We start from the raw sequence: 23534 nt of genomic DNA, 5'->3' as shown, positions 1-23534 counted from the left end.
TCATGTATATAAACTTTTGACTTTGATTAAAGTAATGCAAAAATATCCCCCCAAAAAACCCTTACCTGATGATTATTGCATTTTGCAAATATAAATAATTTTAGTAGTTAATCCTAACTAATTAACCTAGAACAGGCAAAGTTTATTAGTCTGGATTCATGTCAGCCAGTGAGACTGATTTGAACTTTAACTAGTACAGTATATTCGACGTATGTCTGCTAATCAGCTTTCCTCCTATAATACAATACAATACAATTTTATTTATACAGCGCATTCCATAACAGCTAAAGCTGTAACAAAGCACAAACAAACAATACAATAAATAAAAAACAATAAAAGGCTGTATATTTATTATTATTATTATTATGGAAAAGTATTATTATAAAGTATGCAATTCACCTCTAGGGCCGAATCCAGCTGTCCCAGAGACAGGTGTGCAGATGCAGCATTGAAGAGAGTGCGAGATGTAGGTTCAGTGATCTGATCCAGCTTTTCCAGAGCTCCTTGCCAGTCCTTGTTATCCATTGCATGCACTGACTCATTCCACAATTGCAGTAACTCTGTAAACAGCATTCTGACTGTTGAGGGCAAAAAGAGCGATTGGTTGTCTTTATATCCTTAAACAAATATGGAGTGAAGGGCAGTGCCAAAGGGAGCCGTTTCACAATGTTTTCAATGGATCAAATAATTTTTGGCAGTAAACAGGGAATAATATTCGTTTGCCTTCGACCACGTAGCTGTAAACTAAAGCCCTTGCCATTTCAGTGTAGTGATTAGTTTTGAAACATTAGAAAGAAAAATCCCTTTTTATGAAATTGTAACGAGCGAATGAAGGCAGCATGGTTGTTGAGAGGAGTGGGCGTGTCAAGTGTGTGCATGTGTGTGTTTGCGAGAGAGAAAGAGCGCAACTTTCCTCCCCAGGCGTCCCTCATCACGGAGTGATGATGACCGGGCCAGCCTGATTGGCCAACGGAAGGTGAGCGGGGGCTATAAAGACGGTGCCATCGGAGGTGGAAAAAGGGAGCGATCCGCAGCAGGCGACCGGCAGTGGACCGCACGCTGATCAAAACACCGCAGAAAGAAAAGGAGCAACCCGCGGCGCCACGCACGCCGATCGAGACACCACAACCGACGTTCGTGGACGACCCTCGCAAACAACGCTCGCCAAACGCCGTACGAGGACAGTACTCCCCCCCCCCCCCCCCCCCCCCACGCACCGGCGCTACTGCAGCATAGTTTTAGCATTGTTTAAGGGGGGTTAATAATTTGGGGAATTTTAGCAACGGGGTTTCTTTTAAGGAAGTAAATATGGTCCAGGGGCATTTCGACAGTGGGGTGATTCCGTCAGAGGTAGAAATACAGTATTTGGGGGAAATGATGAGGCGAGGCTTTTTCGCTCTCATTTCATGGAGACGTCACTAAAGATGAAAATATAAATATAAATATACAATAAAGTCCTGCATTCTGACCCTCACTATCACCATGAAGTACTTTCAGACCTGACACAATTTTTCACGTTGTCACCACCATTAATTATTACATTGTAACTGCCTGTTACGTTAATTTCTCTGCTGGTGATTTTGCCTGCCATATCTGCAATGCTAAAAATCATAAACGTTACTCTGACATGAAGGAAAGTTTTTTTTTAATCAAACACGACATTCTTGGATGCTAAAAAACAGGCACAATTCACCTGTTTGTAGCATCCGCTAAGGACAATCAGGACGCTGATAACAATAACCAGCAAGAAAAAAATAACTGTTTCTTCTTCCGTAGTTGCTTCAGGTCTTACCGGTGCACTGCTGTTGATATAGCGCCCCACAGTGGCGCAATGCTGCAACTGCAGTTAAAATATGTAGTTGCCGTAGAGGGACATTAATCTCTCAATCAACACAGCTCTTTACGCTGTGTTGAGCGATATCAATCGCTGTGGCTGGCAGCACAAAATTAGCTCGAGGCGGCCACCACGCAATTTTTAACGCAAGAAAATCCCTGCTCATATTTGCTTAAAAGAGTGTTTGGGCCTTTGTGATGTTAAAACATGAAGTTTGTGAGTTTTTGTGTAACGCTGTTGCCGTGGCAAAGCGCTCTTCACCAAGAAAATAACGCTAATTTTGAGGGTATTAACACATCACATCAAGCCTGACAAAATCAATTAATCAATCATTCAAGCAATTAAAAAACGGCTTACAAATATAAAAATGTGGTTGAATATGTTTGCAAATATGTTCAAACATGTACTAACTCTCACCTAACGCACAAGTATAACTGAAAGACTCACTCTGCCCCTCCCTGCCCTCACATACGGGGTACAGCTGCAGCATAAATTATAACAACAATTATAACTGTGTTGTAGGAGATATGGATTTATAGGAATGCATCATACGCACAGTCAACTAACAGAGATTCACACATTGTCCTTGTTTGTGTTTGAACATTACATAATTTACATTTACAAGAAAAAACACACACAATAGCATTGACAGTAATTGCTGCATTTCAGAATTAACAAGAGAATAATCTTTACTCTGTGTGTAAGTGACATGTCCCCTCTGTAGTTGACAAACTGGACCGATTAATCAGAGATGGGTGAATGTTAATTCCACAAAAAAACCTTTTTACCTTCTGGTGTGAAGAGCTGACTTCTGAATTGAAATTTCTTGCTGCCTTGAGTTTCCTTCCGTGTAAACAGGGAAGTGAGAATTACTGAAAAAGGTCTACACCTCAAAGTCCCCACCCTGCTGCTACAAGGAAGTAATTTAACCACATTCCTCTAAGAGCACCTGGAGAGAAAAAAGCTCTGGAATTCACCTGTCCACAGGACTAATGCCAAAGACAATTACAATGTACACAAGTAGCACGAGAGTTAAACCTGTTTATCCTGAACGTCTGCATGCGGCTCAGTGTTGTGTTGCTTCCTCTACTATGGTTACATTTTTATAACTTCATTCACTGAAGACTTTAAATAGTCCTTGTGGTAAATTTGTCCAGGCAAAGAACCATGCAAGTCGTTTACTTTACTCCATATTTTTCATCGAGTGCACAGGTGGCAGGCTCATCTTATCACATTACACAGTGTAACCTCATGTCATCACACCCGGTGAGGCGGACTAATAATACCTGCAATCTGCCCTGTGAAGAGGTCATGTGGAAGGGATTCTAAAGTCCCTTAATGATAATTAGGCACAGAACTAATTTACATACATAAATATTATATATACACACACACACACTATGCATGTGTATATATACATATATTAGGGGTGTCAAATTAGTGCATTAATTGCGATCAATTAATTACAGTCGGAGTGAAAGCGTTATTTTTTTTTAATCGCATTAATCTGATTTTTAGGCGGCACGGTGGTTAGCACGTCCACCTCACAGTTCAGAGGCTGTGGGTTCGATCCCGGCTCCGGCCTCCCTGTGTGGAGTTTGCATGTTCTCCCCGTGTCTGCGTGAGTTTCCTCCGGGTACTCCGGTTTCCTCCCACATTCCAAAAACATGCATGGTAAGTTGATTGGACTGTCTAAATTGCCCCTAGGGGTGATTGTGAGTGCGGATGTTTGTCTCTGTGTGCCCTGCGATTGGCTGGAAACCAATTCGGGGTGTCCCCTGCCTACTGCCCGAAGACAGCTGGGATAGGCTCCAGCACGCCCGCGACCCTTGTGAGGATAAGCGGTGTCGATGATGGATGGATAATCAGATTTTTAATCTCTAATTTTACTGTTTCTGTATGATGATGAGATCAATTTTGATGGATGGGGCTTGTGCTTGAGTTGTTGGGGGTGCAAAAAGCAACAGTCAATGTCAGAGCTGGACAGTCCGTCCAAGGGGCGTAACGGTCCGGCCCTCCAGCCTTTTTGGGGCGGAGGGCGACACGTTTTAAAAAAGGGGCGGACTAGGCAAAGACAGAGGTGGATTTTAGTCCGTCTCACTAATCATGCTCCATGCATGTGATGTGGAAGCGAGACGACCAAAGTTCATATCAATCGGCTCGGCGATATGGACAAACGACAGAAATTGCATCCGAACACTTCAAACGCACCACTAGCTATGCAACTGCGTAGGGAGATTTTAAAAACACAGAGTCATTAGTGTCAGTTGCCCTGCTACACTTGAAGGCTACAATCAATCTTCTTCACAACATAAAAGCTTTGCCTTTACACCGTAATGTGTATGCAAACCTGGCAGGGAGGTCATTGTTTGTTGTGCGGTCCTCAGTTTCATAAAGTAGAATGCATACGTGTCCAGAATTTTGCTCACACATTCATGGTGGAAGTGAGAACAAATCTAAATTAAAAAGTAGTGTTTAGAATTGTGGCAAATTCATATATTTTCATGTCATGGTGCTTTTTAGATAAGAATTAAATGCATAAGCCACCAATGTCAGTCTGCATAGTGGTGTCAGTGACAATCACTTTGATTGGCTGTCAGCCAGGAAATGCAAATCAGTGCATGAGATAGATGAACTTGTAAAATGGTATACAATTTATTTCAGTTTTTCAAACCAAGCAATATTGCATTTTTAACTGTAACTGTATTGCATTGGTTCAGGTAAAAACATTTTTCAATGTTTAAAATACAGTAATATATCAATTCCCAGAGCTGGGCACTTGATCCTTTTTTGCCGGTCCGGCTGCCACCCTCCACCCTTGATCTGGGTACCCTTCCAGCCGCGACCCCCCGGCCATATTCATAAACATTGTCCCGTTCCGACCCCCGCCAAAAAAAAAAAAACATGCATGATGCCCCCGCGGGAGGGATGCTAACGGAAGAGGTTTATTTAAAGACAATTAGCTGGCTAACTTACGATTCAAACCCGCTGTGGACACGCTTTAAACGCGCCACTTACTCACGTACTTAAACCAGCTGCGTGTACTAACTTCCATTGCGAGCCCTGGGGTTGGTTTTGTCGTATTGAATAATTATTTGGGTCCAACAGACGACAAGTCTGAAAGCATTCAACAAGTTACTTATTTTCCACACCTCCCCTCCTTCACACTTTGTCCTGACTCCTGCCTGCGTGTTCTCCTTTCATCAATACCAGTGTCCATCTTAAGTCTGCCACACACACGCACAGATATATTTAAGGGATGTAACGATTTATCAAAAATCAATATAAAATAGATATAATGGACTCTAAGAGGATGTTGCCCACTCACCTAGAGAAAAATCCAGCATCCTTCATTGACAACTGAAGATAAATGTTTTGATCAGGGATGTTTGACCTTACATAGATTTGCACCACATGTGCAGAAACATTGTGTACCAATCACTTAATTTCTCATTATTCTTTCACCTTTGTGCATGTGAACAACATAAACTGAAATGCAGTCTACTGACAATAGTGGAGATTGTTTGGAGTAATGTTTTTCCTCTACCTTTTCTCCTGTGTTCATTTTTTTGCTGGCAGAAAATTCTTTCAGGGAGCGAGTCAAGGCCCTATGCAAAGAAAACAAAGATATCGTCTCAGAATATCAGTTGAGAAATACAAAAGTCCAAGTGCAGTATGTTTTAGGCGTCTCTGCTGTTGTGTTTGTTTCTTAAAAATATTGCACATGACCAAGTCAAAACAGGGCTGGGAGCAACACAACCACTCACGTTGAAACTTCAGCAATGTGTTTATGTTGCAGTGAATCACATATGTTATACTAATAAATTACATTATGAACAATTATGATATAAGATATACATTTTCAACTATTGGCAAGTTATTGCCACTGTTGAAAATGTATAGCACATAGTCTTTATTTTAACAACACATTTAATTTTATATTAAAAAAATATTAATCAAAATAATTTCCAGAGCTGGGAAGTCCGTCCCTGGGCCAGACCGGTCGGACCCTCCGGCCCGGCCGGATGTCCATTTTTGGGGCGGAAGGGGGGGGGGGGGGGTGTGACAAATTTTTAAAAATGGCTGGACTAAGCATGGCCGGAAGTGGATTTTAGTCCGGCCCACTAATCGGCGACCAAATTTCAGCTCAGCCTACTCGGTGCAGGGCTTCTTTTTAGGCTTCTTTCTACTCCCGCGTCGGCGCGAGCAACAACTGCTGTTATAGGGATTGTGGTATTGCCCCCCCGCCCCCTCTTGTAATGGCATGCCCCAGTTGCAGGTGGGAGGCGCGGGTTACGTGACGTGACAATAAGGAAATACAAACACACTTGAACGCATGTTGCTGTCTCACGTCTCTTCTTACACAAACAACTGTCGCATTGATTCACATGACCAAGGCATTGTGCTGTTGGCGGGTCTGTAACACATGCCACGCACACATCAGGAATTGTTGCTGCTCTGATCGGTCCATTATGTCACATGTTGCGATGACATTTCCCACACGGAGACGGATATACCACGCAGCTCGTTGCTGCTGCTGCAAAGTAAATAAACTACTCACCCACGTTCCCCCTTAGCCGCCACCTTCCAGATCGTTTTCACAATAAAATTCAATGCATCGTCTAGTCATCTCGGTCCCTTTGTGGTTGTAGCAGGCTTTTATTTTGAAGGTGAAGGAGGGCAAGTGTGGAAAATAAATAAGTAACTTGTTGACTCGACTTCTGGCCGTCTGTTGGACCCAAATAATTATACAATATGACAAATCCAACCCCGGGACTCGCAATGCAAGTAAGCACACGCAGTCCGCACCACACACAGGAGTAGAAAGAAGCCTAAAAAGAAGCCCTTCACCGAGTAGGCTGAGATTAAATTTGGCCACCTCGCGACCACGTCACACGCTTGAGGGCCGATGAGTAGTAAAGTACTATTGGCGCATTTTGAAGCGTGTTTGAAGCGTGTCCACAGCGGGTTTGAATAGTAAATTAGGCAGCTAATGATCCTTAAAAAGCCTCTGCTGTTAGCGTCTCCCCCACAGCGACGTCAATCACGGACGTTTTTATTTTATTTATTTATTTATTTTTTTTGGGTCGGAGGGCGTAACGGGGCGGGGGCCGACAATGTTTATGAATATGGCCGAAGGGTCTGGCAAAAAAGGGTCTGGCAAAAAAAGGTCAAGTGCCCAGTTCTGATCATTTCCAACTATAATTAACTACATCACCCATAATGCATAGTGCTATTGGCTCATGTGCACAACGGCTTTCTGCCTGTCAGTCAGAATTGCTTACAAGATGGCTACATACCAACGGGTTGTGTGCTCCTCCTAATTGACGATTCAGGTAAAATGACAAATGACAATCAGATGGTATTTCTAACCTATGCACCGACACCACGGACTTTCACAGAGCCATAAAAAAGAATAACAAATAAATGAAGTGTAAACATATGAGACTTAATGAAACCATTGATCACGTTTAGGATACATCAAATTATTGGCCAACAGCTACATAAATTTGTCCATTAAGGCACTGTATATATATATGCGTTGATGAGAATGAGATGGATCCAAGTTCAAGCTAACAATGACCTTAACACCGTTGATCACCTTGTCAAAGGCTGGGGGAAAACATGAGATTATAGATAGCCTAATCTGAAATCGTGCATTTTTCTCAAGGTGACAACAATAATTAAAAATCTAACAATCCTTAAAATAGTTGTCTTGTTCTCACAGGTTTATGGGTTGACTCTCCACTGAGAGTAAGGTTCTGTGCTTCTCGGTGGGATTTCCGGGGAGAATGCAGAGCACCAGGATGCCAGGTGTGGGTGGGCATTAGTCTTATCTGGGGGGGCAAAAAAGTGCTACAATGCTAAAGTACGTCGAAATCCAGCGTAGGGCTACTGCACCTTAAAACGTGTTTTGTTTTCGCATTAATTGAGATAACTGTTGTTGTGATTTGGGCTAAACAAAGGTTGATTTGATTTAGATTTTTTTGCATCCCATTCATCAGAACTACATCCAGTTTTCTTTGGGTGAGCAGAGCATGTCCGTGGGTGGGCATTGACCACCCCTTCCCCCCATAGGTAACGCCCCCGATGCAGAGACTGCTCTTTTCCCTTTAAAGCCTTTGACCTAGCTGCCATAGATAAAAAATGCAGTTGACATGCCAGCAACCAAAATTACACAGATCCAGGTAAACTAATTTAATTAGTTACATGTGGCACAAAGGACAGTAGGCTGACATTTAAACTGTGCTACATTTTGATGTGTACATCTTTTAACTTTTAACTACAAAATCGATGCTGCCACGTGGAGGTGAGAACACTGGACGTGAGGAGAATGAGAAAAATAAAAAGAGTGAGGTATCTGGAAAAAAGAGAATAGAAATGAGAATAAAAGTGGCATCTACTTTATTTTCTACAAGGGATGGCAAAAGAGGAGGCGGGACTGCATCAATTTTTATTAATACTCTTTTATCAAAGGAGATCATTTTTAGCAGCTATTTATCGTTTGAACACCATGCCTTTGTTTTTAGCAGTCCCCCTATTCTCTGCATTACCGTCTATAGACCTCCCCATCATTCCACTTCTTTTATTACAGAATTTTCAGAATTCTTATCCATTTTATATTCCAGTTATAACAGGATATTAATAACTGGCGATTTTAATATACACATGGACAACATCTCGGACCCACTATCCAGAGATTTTTCAAACCTTTTAAACTGCTTGGATTTTAAACAGCACGTCTTGCAGCCAACTCACAACAGAGGACACACCCTGGATTTGGTTATAACCTATGGCTTGTCTGCTGGTGTGTCCTCTGTTGTTGACTTGGCAGTGTCAGACCACTACTGTGTCTATTTTAACATCGCCAGTTTTAACCATCTAGCAGTCCCGGTCAGAACAGTGAAGAAACGCTACCTATCTTCTGAGGTGGCTGCAAATTTTATCGAGATCTTAAAAAGCACTCCTGCTGACATTTTACCTGCACCTTGTGATCTTATTGTTGACAATTTTAACCTACATCTTAAATCATCATTAGATTCAGTAGCTCCACTTTTAATTAAAACAACAAAAACAAAGACTGTACCCCCGTGGAGAAACAATGCTATCAAAATATCAAAGAGAAAATGCAGGAGTGCAGAGAGGAGGTGGAGAAAAAGTAAACTTACAGTACACTATGAAATTTTATGCGAACAACTGAAATCCTACAATAAAACAGTAAAACTGGCAAGATCTTCCTATTTCTCAAACCTCATTACAGTCAATAAAAACAACCCCAGGGTTCTCTTCTCCACCTTTGAACTTTTAACTAGTTCTGATTTTAATAAGTCCCCACAGAGACCAACAGACGCTCTCTGTGAGGACTTTGCAGACCACTTCAGAAGTAAAATCGATGACATAAGATCCAGTCTTTTAGCCCGTCAAAACACAAGTTTTAATAAACCCGGACAATCATATTTACATGAGGAAACACTGGAAAGTTTTGCCCTGGTTGATGCAAGGACACTTGTTCGAGTTTTCTCCCAGGTAAACCCAACAACCTGCCTTTTGGATCCAATTCCCACATTTCTTTTTAAGACATTTTATGGATTTTTTGAAGAACAAATTTTAAATATAGTCAATTGCTCTCTTCAGACGGGCGTCTTCCCCGCTGCCTTTAAAACGGCGGTGGTGAAGCCCCTTCTGAAGAAGAGCAGTTCTGACCCGAGCGTTTTTAATAATTACAGACCCGTATCCAACTTACCGTTTTTAAGTAAGATTTTAGAAAAACTGGTTTTCATCCAGTTGAATCATTTTTTAAATACAAATAATATTTTGGAGAAATATCAATCTGGTTTTAGGATGAACCACAGTACGGAGACTGCTCTTTTAAGGATTTTAAATGATATTAGGTGCACTGCAGACGTGAGAAAACTCACAGTCTTGGTGCTACTGGATCTAAGCGCTGCTTTTGATACAGTAGATCACCAAATTTTATTAAATAGACTTAAAAATCTAGTGGGCATCTCGGGTACTGTTTTTGACTGGTTTTATTCCTATCTCACAGACCGATATTTCTTTGTAAGTATGGATACTTGTTCCTCCAAAACTCATGAAATTAAATGTGGGGTTCCTCAAGGTTCGATTTTAGGCCCCCTACTTTTTAATCTTTATATGCTTCCCCTCGGGGACGTCATCAGGGGACACGGCATCAGCTTTCACAGCATGCTGATGACACGCAGCTGTATATTGCCGTGTCTCCTGATGACACAGGACCCATTGATACCCTTTTAAATTGCATTTTAGATATCAAGTCATGGATGGCAGATAATTTCCTACAGCTCAATCAGGACAAGACTGAGGTTTTAGTTATCGGTCCCGAAGGTCAGAGAGAGAAGCTTTTACCAAAACTACACATTTTTAATCCCTCACATTGTGTGAAGAACCTTGGCGTCATTTTTGATTCTGAGCTCAGTTTTATTCCTCATATTAAAAATGTAACCAAGATTGGTTTTTATCACCTTAAGAATATCGCCAGAGTCCGCCCGCTTCTCTCTCAGGCTAACACGGAAGTGCTGATGCATGCCTTTATTTCCTGTCGTTTAGATTACTGTAATGCCCTGCTCTCTGGCCTCCCGAAAAAGAGCATTTCACCACTGCAACTACTGCAGAATTCAGCCGCTCGGGTGCTGACGAGAACCAGAGGGCGGGAGCACATTACGCCAGTTTTGAAATTGCTGCATTGGCTCCCTGTGTGTTTCAGGATCGATTTTAAAGTACTTTTACTAGTTTATAAATGTGTTAATGGTCTTGGGCCATCTTATTTATCTGATTTGCTTTTATCATACCAGCCCTCGCGGATCCTGAGGTCCTCTGGCGCCGGCCTTTTATTTATTCCAAGGGTGAGGACCAAAATGCATGGCGAGGCTGCATTCAGCCGTTTTGGTCCTCACCTTTGGAATAGCCTGCCAGAGGACGTCAGGTCTGCAGAGACTGTTGATATTTTTAAGAGGAAGCTCAAGACACACCTTTTTAGTTTGGCTTTCAACAACTTTTAAATAATTTATCTTTTCTTTTGATTGAAGATAATTCTATGTTTTGCTTTGAATGTTTTAAAGCACTTTGAGTTGCATTTTTATGTATGAAAAGTGCTATATAAATAAAATGTGATTGATTGATTGATTGATCTAACATTCAGTTTTGTAATCAAAGAGATTATTTATGGTTAGTACTCTATAAAGCAGTCATCCAGGTAACACGAGCTAACCCTATTACATTCCAGGTTTTTGACTCAAATTGATTCTTGTACAGTTCTTTAGTTAATTGAAGTTGAACAGCTCAGTTTTATTACGTGAAGATAAATCATTCATGTTAGCTATGATGCTAGCGGCCGCCGTATTGGGAAATGGCTAACTTGTGAGCTACGATGATAGCGGGGGCGAGAAGGCGTTCCGGTTCCGGTATTGTCAAATGGCTAGCTTGTTAGCTATGATGTAAGCGGGGGCCGGTATTGTAAAATGGCTAGCTCGTTAGCTATGATGCTAGCGGGGGCCGGTGCTCACGTGACATGACCAAGATAAAACTGCCTAAAATGATCTCGAAGATTTAGATTTGGTAATAAATAAATTGATATTGATGCGATGTGAAATAAAGAGCACAATTATGTCACAATATTTCTTTGAAAATTTGGACGTGTATAGTTTGCTGTAAAATTTGTCAAATTCAGAACAAATTCACTTTTCATTTGTGACTTCAACATTTTCAATAAAAAGGGACTTGACATTATTCCTTTTCTGTCTTTTTCTTTCTAGGCCTCAAAAGTAAGCAGAATTTTTTTTCGCCTTCCTCTATCCATTTAGCTCTTGACCTACAGTATATGCTCCTTGTGCTCTTTGTGTAAAAATGCCATCAAGTTCAGGTTGCAGTTCAAGTATCTTTTTCCTGTCCTCGTCTGTTGGGTCCGGTTTATTGCAATACATGTTCAGCTGTTTAATTATGGTAAGTTCTTTCTCCTCCAAAGCCTTTTTTATTTTTTTGCTAAATGATACACTGAACTGACAAATTGTATACTTAAGAAACTCCCATTTTTTAACTGGTGTTGGTATGTCCTCTCGATTAACAAACTCTGATATCGTCGATTTAATATGTTCATAATGAGTATCATTTTTTAAAAGATTAGAGTCAAATTTCCAGTACTTATTTGTATGAATCCTTTGCATTTTAGGTTTAATGCAAAGGTGAATAACACAATGATCAGATAGTGGTGCAGCAGGAATATCAGAACTGATATCATAGCATAATAAGTGATTAGCAACAAGCCGGTGGTCAATCCTTGATTTGAAATTATAACTGGGGCTGAACCATGAGTAGTGAAGTATTCCGGGATGCATGTGTCGCCAACCATCAACCTAGTTCCTTACAAAAATGTGTGAAAATTGGATTGGGATGATTGGTTGAGAATGTATTTGGAAATCTATCCAAAAAGTCATTATGTGTTGAATTCAGATCACCCCCCAATTACAATGGTATCTGTTGGATGTGAAAATCTAATATCTTCTAAGTGTGAAAAAAACCCTCCAACGATGAATTGTTGACCCTCGTACTGTTATAACCATATACATTAACTAGGATGAGCTTTAAATGATCAATAATTACTGTTAAAGTTAACCAATGTCCGTTTGCATCAACTGTATAAGACACAACTTCTCCTGGGAAGTTGCATAACAACATGGCGACCCCTGCTGATCTTGACGTGCCATGACTAAAGTAAATTTTATCCCCCCATTGTGTAGACCAAAATATGATGTCTTCGTTTGTAGAATGATTCTCTTGTAAGAAAACAATGTTTACTTTTCTTCTTTACAAAACAGAAAAAACTCTTCCTTTTCGTCATATCTCTTGGACCCCTTGCATTGATGGATAACAGTGAAACATTTGCTTTTAGCTCAAACTTACAAATAAAATAAAAAAAAAAAAAAAAAAATGAAGGCAATATTAAACGATGAACGTGTAGAAAAGTATAAATCATCACAGTATTATCTGATAATCAACCACTTATAGCAGTAGTGAAACCCTAAACATTTAACTTGTAAAACGTCAGACTCACATTCTTGTGTGGATTGGAACCCTTCTAAAAATGATTACGGCGTGACTCTCTGCCCGTTGATGAACGCACGTGGACCTGTGACCACTCCCGCCTTTCTTGCTTGCTCCACCTTCGGCCACACAGCTTTTCGTGCCTCCCAATCTTCCTTCGTGAGGTCCTCAGCGAAGCGAATGTTGTGGTCTTTGCAGACCGCGTGGTTCTTGGTGCTTCTCCAGATCTCATCTCTGTTGTCTTTAAGTGAACTGTAGGATGATTTGTCGGGGACCAATGGTGTTGACGGATCCGATGCGATGCACGGAGTCCATGATGAGATGCATATTATTCTTCCAATGTGGCTTTATCTTGCAAACGATGTTTGTAACAACGGCCCACGTGTCTTCTTCTTTGTCCTCCTTCAAGCCATTCAGTCGCAGGTTCCACCTATTCTTGTATCTTTCAGCCTCAGCCACTTTCCTTTCCAACTCTGTAACCTTCTTGTCCATGTCAGCGTTAATTATTTTGAGTTGTTGCATTTCAGCATTTAACTCCTTATTCTTCTCTTTGCAATCCTACATTTTGCTGAGTTGAATTCAACTGCTTTGGCAATACTGTCAATCGTTTCCGTGTTCAGTCTTAAGTCTTGACCAAAGTTATCCACCATCAATGTCAACATGTCAAGTTTCGCTAAGATAGCGGCTCCATGTTCAGTGTCTGCTTCTCCTTTCTGCTTCTTCAATGGTGGTACCTCTTTGGAGGGCGACCACAAGATATTCTTATGTCCTTTGGCATTCATTTCCATGTTTTCTGTGCCGCAGTAATCATGCATTGAAAGCGCTCTTCGCCTGTCTTTGTTCATTGTTGTGACGGTGGTCCTTAGTTTTCAACGAAAACGGGTTACAGCTTCTTATTCCAGAAGGTTTAGAATCACTAACGTAGTATTTGATACAAATTCCTGTGAGTTTTACGAGTATTATTTTCAATTTATACCATCTTTTAGGGAACACTACTCAGAGCTGTTCACAACCTGTCTGCTCCCTCCGCCGCCATCTTGGCCTCCCAAGTCCCGGTCCTCTCACAAAGTGATTGTATCCTCAGCTGGCAAATTGTGCGTAGTGAAGATTCGTAGTCGTAGAAGCGAGAATTGTATTCACAAAACAATGCACTCACAGTTTGTAAGTCAAACCCTCACAATTTTGATTCATACGAGAAAAAAATTCAAGCCCTCACAATTTTGATTCGTACTCACAAGAAAAACATTCAAACCTTCACAATTCTAATTTGTACTCACAGGGAAATAATTAAAAAACAAATTATTACTATTACGGATACAAATCCTTAATCACGCATATGTCTTACTCCATAGCAGACAGTTGGTTGATTAATATATTGTGATTTTATATACTGTGTTTTTTTATCATTTATATGGGCCATTCTACTAAATTGGTTCAAATTCAGAGTTGGAAAACGTGTGAAATTTGTATTTTATTTCATTAAAACTTTTATTGTATTCATGTTGCACCATATTCAAAGAGTGTTTTCTAGCTTTTCCCTAATATCTTGCCTGTCCCTAAAATGTGTCACTACCGAAACACACAATTACAGAAGAATAAAAATAATTCTACTAGCCGATTCATATTTCTTTCAATTTCCTACTCTACAGAGTATTTTTATAAATTAATATATATGGTTTTGACATCAAAACCAATCAAAATGAGTTTTTAACAGAATTTAATATGACTTTTATCGAAATAAATCAAAATTTATATGCTATTTTTCATTGTAAAATGTAGAAAGTTGATCAAATTGACTTCAAAAGTCATCATCAATTAAAACAAACATACCTTTAAACAATCATCAAATATTGTTGGTTGATTACTCAATACTTTTTATTTTTGTTAAAACATCTGTTTTTTCGGTAGTGACTGCAAAGTTTCGGTAGTGACCAAATTGTTGCTGTTTTGCAGTAATACTATGAGTGAGGGTAGCATTGTAATCACTTAACTATCCATCCATCCATCATCGATACCGCTTATCCTCACAAGGGTCGCGGGGCGTGCTGGAGCCTATCCCAGCCATCTTCGGGCAGTAGGCGGGTGTAACTGTAAAAAACGTGAGTTTTTACACGATCACGTTACTGTCTGATCGTCGCAAATAAGGGAGAAAAAAGTGCTGTTATTAACTGCTCTTGTGCGCGTTTTACAAGTTGGTGTTACGCTTTTATTTTCAAATCTATACCATCACCTTCTCGCTTTTATTTTGAATTATATCCCACTACTTCCGGTCCGACCAGATCCCCTGGCTCCTACATTCAATTTTATATGCTGGTGTGGATGACACGTTCAGCGTTCAGTAGACTAAGCCAAAGGTCACGTCACATGCACAGTGGACATAGACGACATATTTTTGGAACTTCATATTATACCCGTGTCCCCTCTTAGTGGGATCCATAACAACGCGTGGAGGAGCAAGGTTCGGTGACCGAGGGGAAACAACCAAAGGAGACGGGCGGAAGAACGTCAGTCGCGAGCATGAAGTTTGTTTTCGGAGCGCTAAGGTTGACATTGTTAACTGCAGAGCTTCTACAAGCGTTGTCACACAGCATTGTCAAGGTAATATGAGTTTCGTTTTTATTGCACTTTTAGCACAAGCGTCACGCTTTATTTGATCTTTCTCTGATTGCAAAGTTTCACACTGGTCGATCTGGAAAACTTTTATAGTTAAGTATAAAGCTGTTTCTGAAGTTGCTTTATTCAATTGCTGCTTGGAGGTGTGGCGGCCGTTTTACGCTCAAAGCCAGATCTGAACCCCGATCTCATGGAGTCGAGGTGTTTTATTGTATTTGGCCATTATTTACAATCATAGAGATAAAAGAAGCCTCGACTGAGTTTTTGTTTGGCTCCAATAAATTACGTGTTAAATTCTTTACCGATTTTTACATTCAACTCAACTTTATTTGTATAGCACCTTATTATACAATATGTTTTACTCAAAAGTATTTTACTGTAAAATAAATAAATAAATAAATAAATAATTGCAATTTCAAATCAACCAATAAAACCTGACAACAAATGATTTCCCCCGCAACTTTCCAATCCCAGCCAATCACCCACTCACATTAGGTCAGTGTTTTTTAAACTCTGTGCCACGGCACACCAGTGTGTGTGAGATATTGTCAGGTGTGCCGTGGGAAATTATCTAGTTTGTGTGACTGTGCGGTCAAGCGCCTGGCAGCGTAATCATGGCTTTACTACATTGTAGTACTCTTCCATACTAGCAGGTGGCAGCAGCAGCAGGTAGCTAATTGTCTTTGTTTAGAGACAAGCGAATTAGTGACGCATGTTTATCCAAACAGGCCCATGTTTCACACTGAGTAAGTATCAATATGAAACATTATAAAATACTTTTTTCTTTGTGTTTATTTAATTCCTATTCAAGACGTTATAATATAACATCATTCTTCAATGTTAAAAAATGCTTATATAAACAATATAACACTTATATTGTTAAAATAAGCTTTTCCCCCCACAATTTCAGCTGGTGGTGTGCCACGGGATTTTTTTCAATGAAATACATGTGCTTTGACTCAAAAAAGTTTGAAAAACACTGCATTATGTGGTGGGCCAAGACCAGATTTTGCATATTTAAAGGATGCCCACTGAGCGAGGACTTAATTTTTTGTTAGCATCATCTTCATTTTTTTAACAAATGAAAGAAAAATCGTTGACACTCTTAGGTTGCGTTCGAACTGCAGACATATCTGATTCAAATCAGATTCCCCCTCCAATTTTTAGGGCTGACTCTCCACACAGATTTTAGCGTGTTCAAACCGATTTGGGTCCTGTTCACATGGGCCACGTCATTGACCAATCTGACAGACTTTTCAAACTCCTATAATTGCAACAGCGGTAACACATGAAATACTTTAATGAATGGATTATTTCCGATACATACCCTCGAGCTTTGCCTGTATGGTGCTATCTCCCCACAGACCGATGAGGCCCTAGAGTTACGTCACGGACAGTCAAATCGTATTTGTGTGTAGGAGCTGTTCAGCGTGAGTGGCAGCCTGTACAACTCGGATATGAAACTACCTGCTGAATGTGGTTTCAATTCATCTCGCAAAAATCAGATTTCATGTGCTTTGTGACTGTTCAGACTACAAAAGAGCCATCCATTTTCAATCTGGATGGGCTAAAAATCGGCTTTTGGCTGGCAGGCTGATTAAGGCCTTAGCTCTTGCATAGGGCTCGACACTAACTTGCACTGGTAGCACTGGTGTGACCAGTTGGTCGCAGTAAAATAATAGCTGACATCCTAACAACTTGAAATTCATTTTTTACTTGTTTTACCGATATGTACAGGAAGCGCAAAGCATTTCCATATATAGTCAATGCCTCTCGATCAAACACACAAATAGAAATAATTTCACCAAGATTTAACAGAAAACCACAACCGTGAAGGTTATATGCAAATAAATACACATACAGAAGAATACTAGACAAAACAAAGATTGTTGATTTGTGTTGTCATGGCAAAGTGAAGTGACGTCTTGGTTCCGCCTCTTTATCCAATCACAGCCAGCCATCATAGTCCCCACAGGGATCCAACTGAAAACAGGAGCGCTCACTCTCACACTTATATAATCAATGCAGTCCTCTCTAAAGGCCCTGATACACCAAACCGACGTCGGAGGTCGTTACGCGTCGGGGCGTCTTTAAGCGCCGTCTAATTGGTGTAGTGGCCACCGTCGTAGTGTCGTAACCCATCTGTAAGCGTCTTGGGGGCGTTTTATGTATGTTGAATCGGCGTCGCCAGTCGTGACATTTGTTCACTCTGATTGGCTGTTAGCTAGCAAATCAGCGCGCGGAGCACCAACGGGAAGTGACAAAGGCGGAAAAACTGAACACGCCTTCGCTGCCTTAATCTTCTTACGAGGGTTGACAATGTAAGTATTTCACAATACCGTGTCAAGAATGTGAGGGTTTGCTTCGCGTGGGAGTTCATCGTGAGCGAAGAATAGAGCATGAATGCATTATTTACGTTTTTATAATCCGCCGCCGGCCAGCAGCTTTCCGGACGCCACAGGGGGTAAGCGTCTGTCACTGTTGGCCAGCGTCTTTTTGGTGTATCAGGGCCTTAAGAACCCCTGCGAACAAAGACACGAGACAAGCGGGGCGTCATTCTGTCAGTCGTCAGCAAAACGGGCGTCTGTCTGTGATGGACTGAGAGGTAACAACAGACGCTTACAAGGTAACAACACTTCTGTCATAAGTACACAAGGATCTCTGGTCATTCGCCATCTGCTCACTCCTCTCACTCGCACACCGCTCCAATCCAGTGAGTCGCGTGATGTATTCAGGAACCTCGGAAACAACACCACTTAGCAAAACACAAATGACACCACAACACAGATAACCCAAGTCATTACAGTATGTTTTTTTATCTCAAAAACGTGGATCATGTCTTCTTATTCAGTAAAAATTTTTAACTTCTTTCTTCAGACCTTGTGCAATTTCGGTGATCAGCATTCGCCTTCCTCAGAGACGTTTGATAGCACAGGAAACAGCTGGCACGCGTGGCTGCCTCCTGACATGCCTGCTGCCAGCAACATTAAAACCGCACAATATCTGAACAAAGTATTTGATTTGTGTGTGTTCGTTTGTTTAATTGTACCGTATTTTCCGGACTATAAGTCGCTCCAGCCATAAAATGCATAATAAAGAGGAAAAAAACATAGGTAAGTCGCACTGGAGTATAAGTCGCATTTTGGGAGGAAATTGTGCGCTTAGTACACATCATTTCGACCGAGCTACGATGCTACATGTAGCATGCAAGAAAGTTACGGTAAGATAACTTTAAACTCACCAAAACGGTTGTAGATCGATTAATAAGTCTTTTATTTATCCCCGACCATGTAGAATGTTTCCAAGTCTCCAAAAGTATTTATGTATTCGGTCGTAATTATGTCTTCGTCTCCTTTGTGCTGAGTTGTGCTCCTCCTTACATGTGTGGCTGCATGATGACACACACACACAACCATAAGCACGGCGACTGCCTGTTTGTGGTTTATTCTTGTTCAATCATCGCCTGTAAGTAACTTAGACAATTGTGTTTAATGAGCATGCAACATTTATATAGGAGCTGAATTGTGGCTGGTTGTACAGTGTCGTTGACTGAACATACTAATCGCTATCGCTACTGCTAATCGCGGTTGCTAATCGTTAGCATGTCTGCCTGTTTGTGGTTCATTCTTGTTCAATCGTCGTCTGAAACTAACTTAGACAATTGTGTGTAGTGACATTTATATACGAGCTGAATTGTGGATGATTGTAGGTTGTTGACTGAACATACTAATGGCTATCGCTAATGCTAATCGCTATCGCTAATCGTTACCATAGGCTCATCTTGTTCATGAGTTTCAAGTTTCTTTTGTTTCGACAATGACAATGATCTTCCTATTTTTTTGTGAAGAGAAAACTCTCTTACCGTGCTGACAGTTTCGGCTGTCACTTGCAGCCTTCCTTGGAGCATGTCACTGCTTCCACATGACGTGTCTAAAAACAGTTGACCAGGTCGGGGGAATCTTCAAACTAAGGCTCCCCGACCTGATCAAGGCTGCGCTCCAACCCCCCGGAAATGCGCTGTATAAATAAAATTGTATTGTATTATTTTGCTCTGGACACGTCACAGTACACTAAAGCGCCTGCAGAGGGAGGCAAAACATCATAAATACAAGTCAGCATTAACAAGCCATGACAGTAATGTGTTAATAATTTCACATTTACGTCGCTCCGGAGTATGAGTCGCACCCCCGCCCAAACTATGTAAAAAAAATGCGACTTATAGTCCGGAAAATACGGTAGTTAGAAATTGTACGATTATTGTGCCATCGAAATACTAAAATACCATTTTTTTTTAGTCACTAGGGGTGTCACGGTACACGTTGGTGTATTAATACGTTTCGGTGTGGTATGTTCGGTTCGGTCCATCTTGCTTACCGTTTCTGATCAGTTTTATTATTAGCGCGAGTTTACGCATGGGCGCTATTGACTTGCACGCCGGAGAGGAGGGCGGCGGCACTAAAAAGGAGCCAGGACGCCAGAAGCTGTGATAAATCATAATTGCATGGATAAATGGCATTATAATGGCATATGCAAACAAGCCAGAGCTCGAAGGGCCCCCAGACACTGCAGTCTCCTCTTTGGGAACATTCTGGCTTTCCTGTTAAAATCGCCGATGGGGAAAGGTGCGTGGTTAAGTCCGAAAGTTGTGTGCCGACATTGCTACATGAGATCGGCGGCTACGTTGCATGTATGCACTTAAAACGACATCATCCGACTTTGAATGTTTCTTAGACAAGGAAGCAAGCAGTCTTTTTAGCCAAAAACAAAGTACAACAGCTCTGTTCTTCATTCTCCGCTGCTTCTCTCGTATGATGCATTCATGAACTTCGGAAACATCACAACTCAGCAAAACACAAATTCAACCACAACACAGATAACCCAATTTGTTACAATATGCTGTTGAACTTTCAAAGATTTCAATGCCTAAAAAGTGTAAATAATTTCATAAAGACTTTAAAGTTACTGTATTCCATTATAAAACGAGTTTTGATATAGTTAGCAATAATTGTAACTGTTATGTATTTTTTTTCATCACAAAAAGTGTATATATGTACTAGGACTGTCCCAAACGATTATTTTTCTCCCGATCGATCGACTATTTTTACGATTAGTCTAACAGTTAATTTTGCGACTAATCTACCGATTACTTTTGACCTGACGATTATTAATTCCCCAAAACATTTCTGAAAGCTTATTTTGATTCTTTGTTTATTAAAGTTAAAAAAAACTTTTGAAATTGAATGAACAGTCACATCTCTTTTAGGAAGGCTGATGTGTGAACACGAATGAGGTATTTATCTATCCATAACGGTGAAACAATATGTGCGTGCATGTGCAACAGCCTAAGTAAAAGAATTAACAAAAATAAATAACTAAAAAATAACATCAGTTTGCTTAAACGTGAAACAGGTAAAGCAGTGCATACTTAAATATTATATCAATGAAAAAGCACACATTATATATTGGTACAGTCACGGACTATGATTAGCTGGCCAGTGTTTCCTCTAGGTTGTTTTTTTTTCTCTTTCTTTTTTTTAAAGCAGCGGGAGCAGGACATAAATACGATCTGCATGCTGTGCTGCGCCCACAGAGAGCTTTCCGGAGCAGATATATAAACTCATGTCGCGTGCTACTGTTTATAGGTACATAACACAGCGGAACCAACATAACATACAACATACCTACAAGCAACAACACAATTGGACTGGCGTGAAATAGCTCCGCGAACGTTAGCTACATAATGCACAAAGTTGAAACACAACACGGTGTAACTTTGACTGCAACCCGCTGCTTCGATAAATGAAACTTAACAATGCACGTTAATACGTCGGACATAACAGCAATTTCAGTAAAACCGGGGGATATTAGTTAATTAGTTAGTTGGATTTAGGATATTCCAGCTTTCTGCTTTCTCTCGTCTTCCAGTAGTACTCCTGAGTGACGTCGCTTAAAGTGTTCGTTCATGGCTGAGGTGCTGCTGTGGTATGTCAACTCAGCTTTACAAAAGGTGCAGATGACCAACTCGCTCGACCTTTCTTTGAAGTATGTCCATACTTTGGACGCTTTTGTTCGCTTTTTTAGCGGGGACGCTGTTATCCGGCGCCTCCGCCATTTCTACTGTGCGCACTTGTTTACAACTGACGCAATGCACGTGTTGACGTATTTACGTCATCGACACTCAAGCGTACGTTTGTGCCGACGTATTTTACTTCATCGATACTTGACGTCGACGGTATGTTGTGCGTCCCGACGTACTATTTACGTCGTCGGCCACGTCGACTATGCCGACTAGTCGGGAACGTCGACTATGCCGACTATTCGGGACAGCTCTGATGTGTACTGTAATGACAACTTGTCTTTAACTTGAATACTTGAATGTGTCATAGTCATAGGCTGTTGCTGCTGAGTGTTTAAAGATTTCAGTGTCTTAATAATTTACAAAATGAAGAGATCTTTTTTGTTAGTGTATTTTTTATTCTGGTGTAATTTCTTACAATATCACCCGAATGGGTCTGTTTTTTGTACCGAAAGTATACCGAACCGAAGTTTCCAAGAAACCGAACCAAAATGTGATTTAGCGTACCCCTAATAGTCACTACCGGCTGAAAATCTCGGACGTCCAAATATCCACTCTAATTGTCCATCCTGACTTAATCTGTAATTTTTATGAATTACTGGCCAATTTAAAGCGGTGAAAATAGCAAATACTCGAAGCACGATTTCACGGCCGGAAGTGTGTGCACTCGGCCGTCTGCTGATTGCATCCTTTTTTTTTTTTTGTCTTGTTTAATATGGATCGATGAGATGCTTCGTTGCAAAAAGACCCCCCCTCACGTGGCTCGTGAGATAAGTCTCCGTTTTGTTTGAATATGCACTTTAGATGTGGTTAGTTGGATCATTGTTTTATTTGGATCATTTATTTATTCATGCATCACTCATAGCTTTAGACCAGGAAGAAGGCATTTTGTTTAGGTAAGTCGCTTGCCAGCCCCCCTCATATTGGAAAAGCTTTTTGACAGCACGACAGCGGCGTCATAAATAAGAATGTTTCAATCCGAGGGGGTTTGCTGTCGTGGCAGACGTCCGAGGACGTGCAGCGCCGCCCAGCAGCACTCTATTCTGTGGTGCCGCCCCTCACCACTTGCACAAAGAGTGGGACTGACATCGGCACGCTGCAGGAGGTGCGGTAGTAGAAGCAGGTTTCCTTTTCTCCCACTGAGGACTTGTCCTAGGCTGTTTGTGTATGGCTTTCACTGACGCATTGGTATCAGCACCGGAGAGCACGCCGGAGTTTCGCAGTCCAGCCTCAATTTGTAAAGCCAGCGTAGCCGCTTTAGCCCGGGTCAGGTCTGTCTCGTATGTGTGTTGGCAACATCATGCTCTTTCAGCTGATCACGAAGCATTTGTTCCTCCATTTCACCAAATTCACATGCAGCAGACAGCTCACGTAGTCCAGCCAGAAAGTGATCAATCGTCTCGCCAGGTCCCCGTTCAGCAATCACATTCACTTTGGGAACAAAGTCTCTTTTCAATCCGTCCACAGCAGAAGTGTATGTAGTACCTGTATCCGGTAACGTGTAAAACAGTCTTTGTCCTTCTGTGCCAAGAGCATTAAAGGAGAAGTAATCAAAAACCTTTTTTTTTTCAAGAATATGTTCTATGCAAGCCCACTAGTTGAAACAAGGCAATATGATTAATATGAAATATGAGTTCAGCAGAAAAATCCACCCGTTTTTATCCATCTCAGGGGGCGGCCATTTTGTCTTCTGTCGACTGAAAATGACATCACAACTGCTCACAACGACCAATCAGTGCTCGGATTCAGACAACAGGTCAGCCGTGATTGGTCGTTGTGAGCAGTTGTGATGTCATTTTCAGTCGACAGATGACAAAATGGCCGCCCTCAGAGATGGCTAAAAACAAGTGCATTTTGCTGCTTAATTTATATTCCACAAACGCAAAATTAACGAGTCAATGGCTGATGCTACATTCATGCTACGTTCACACCAAC

At 41.0% G+C, this 23534-nt stretch overlaps 2 protein-coding genes across 4 annotated transcripts in view; one reads left to right on the top strand and one right to left on the bottom strand.

Moving 5' to 3' along the window:
• The window catches only part of noxa1 (NADPH oxidase activator 1), a 56036-nt gene extending 36512 nt beyond the window's left edge, over nucleotides 1-19524 (bottom strand). The window contains 3 exon segments of the mRNA XM_086030029.1: nucleotides 400-578; nucleotides 5382-5442; nucleotides 19386-19524. Coding sequence (XP_085886155.1) covers nucleotides 400-578; nucleotides 5382-5442; nucleotides 19386-19430 — 285 coding nt within the window. The 5' untranslated portion in view covers nucleotides 19431-19524.
• Nucleotides 15187-23534, top strand: part of dpp7 (dipeptidyl-peptidase 7) — a 29411-nt gene continuing 21063 nt past the window's right edge. Inside the window, exons 1-2 of one of the 3 annotated variants that reach the window (XM_086030031.1) lie at nucleotides 15187-15264; nucleotides 15338-15508. In XM_086030031.1, the coding sequence (XP_085886157.1) occupies nucleotides 15428-15508 (81 nt within the window). In that variant the 5' untranslated portion in view covers nucleotides 15187-15264; nucleotides 15338-15427. Of the gene's footprint in view, nucleotides 15265-15337; nucleotides 15509-18675; nucleotides 18744-23534 lie in introns of those variants that run through there. The other 2 variants (XM_086030030.1, XM_086030032.1) reach the window with 2 other exon arrangements.

Source organism: Filicampus tigris, chromosome 5 (genome assembly GCF_054856515.1).
Source record: "Filicampus tigris isolate MCC_2025a chromosome 5, RoL_Ftig_1.0, whole genome shotgun sequence".
Classification (NCBI taxonomy): Eukaryota; Metazoa; Chordata; class Actinopteri; order Syngnathiformes; family Syngnathidae; genus Filicampus; species Filicampus tigris.
Note: the sequence above shows the minus strand (reverse complement) of the source record. Positions and strands in the feature narration are given on the sequence as shown.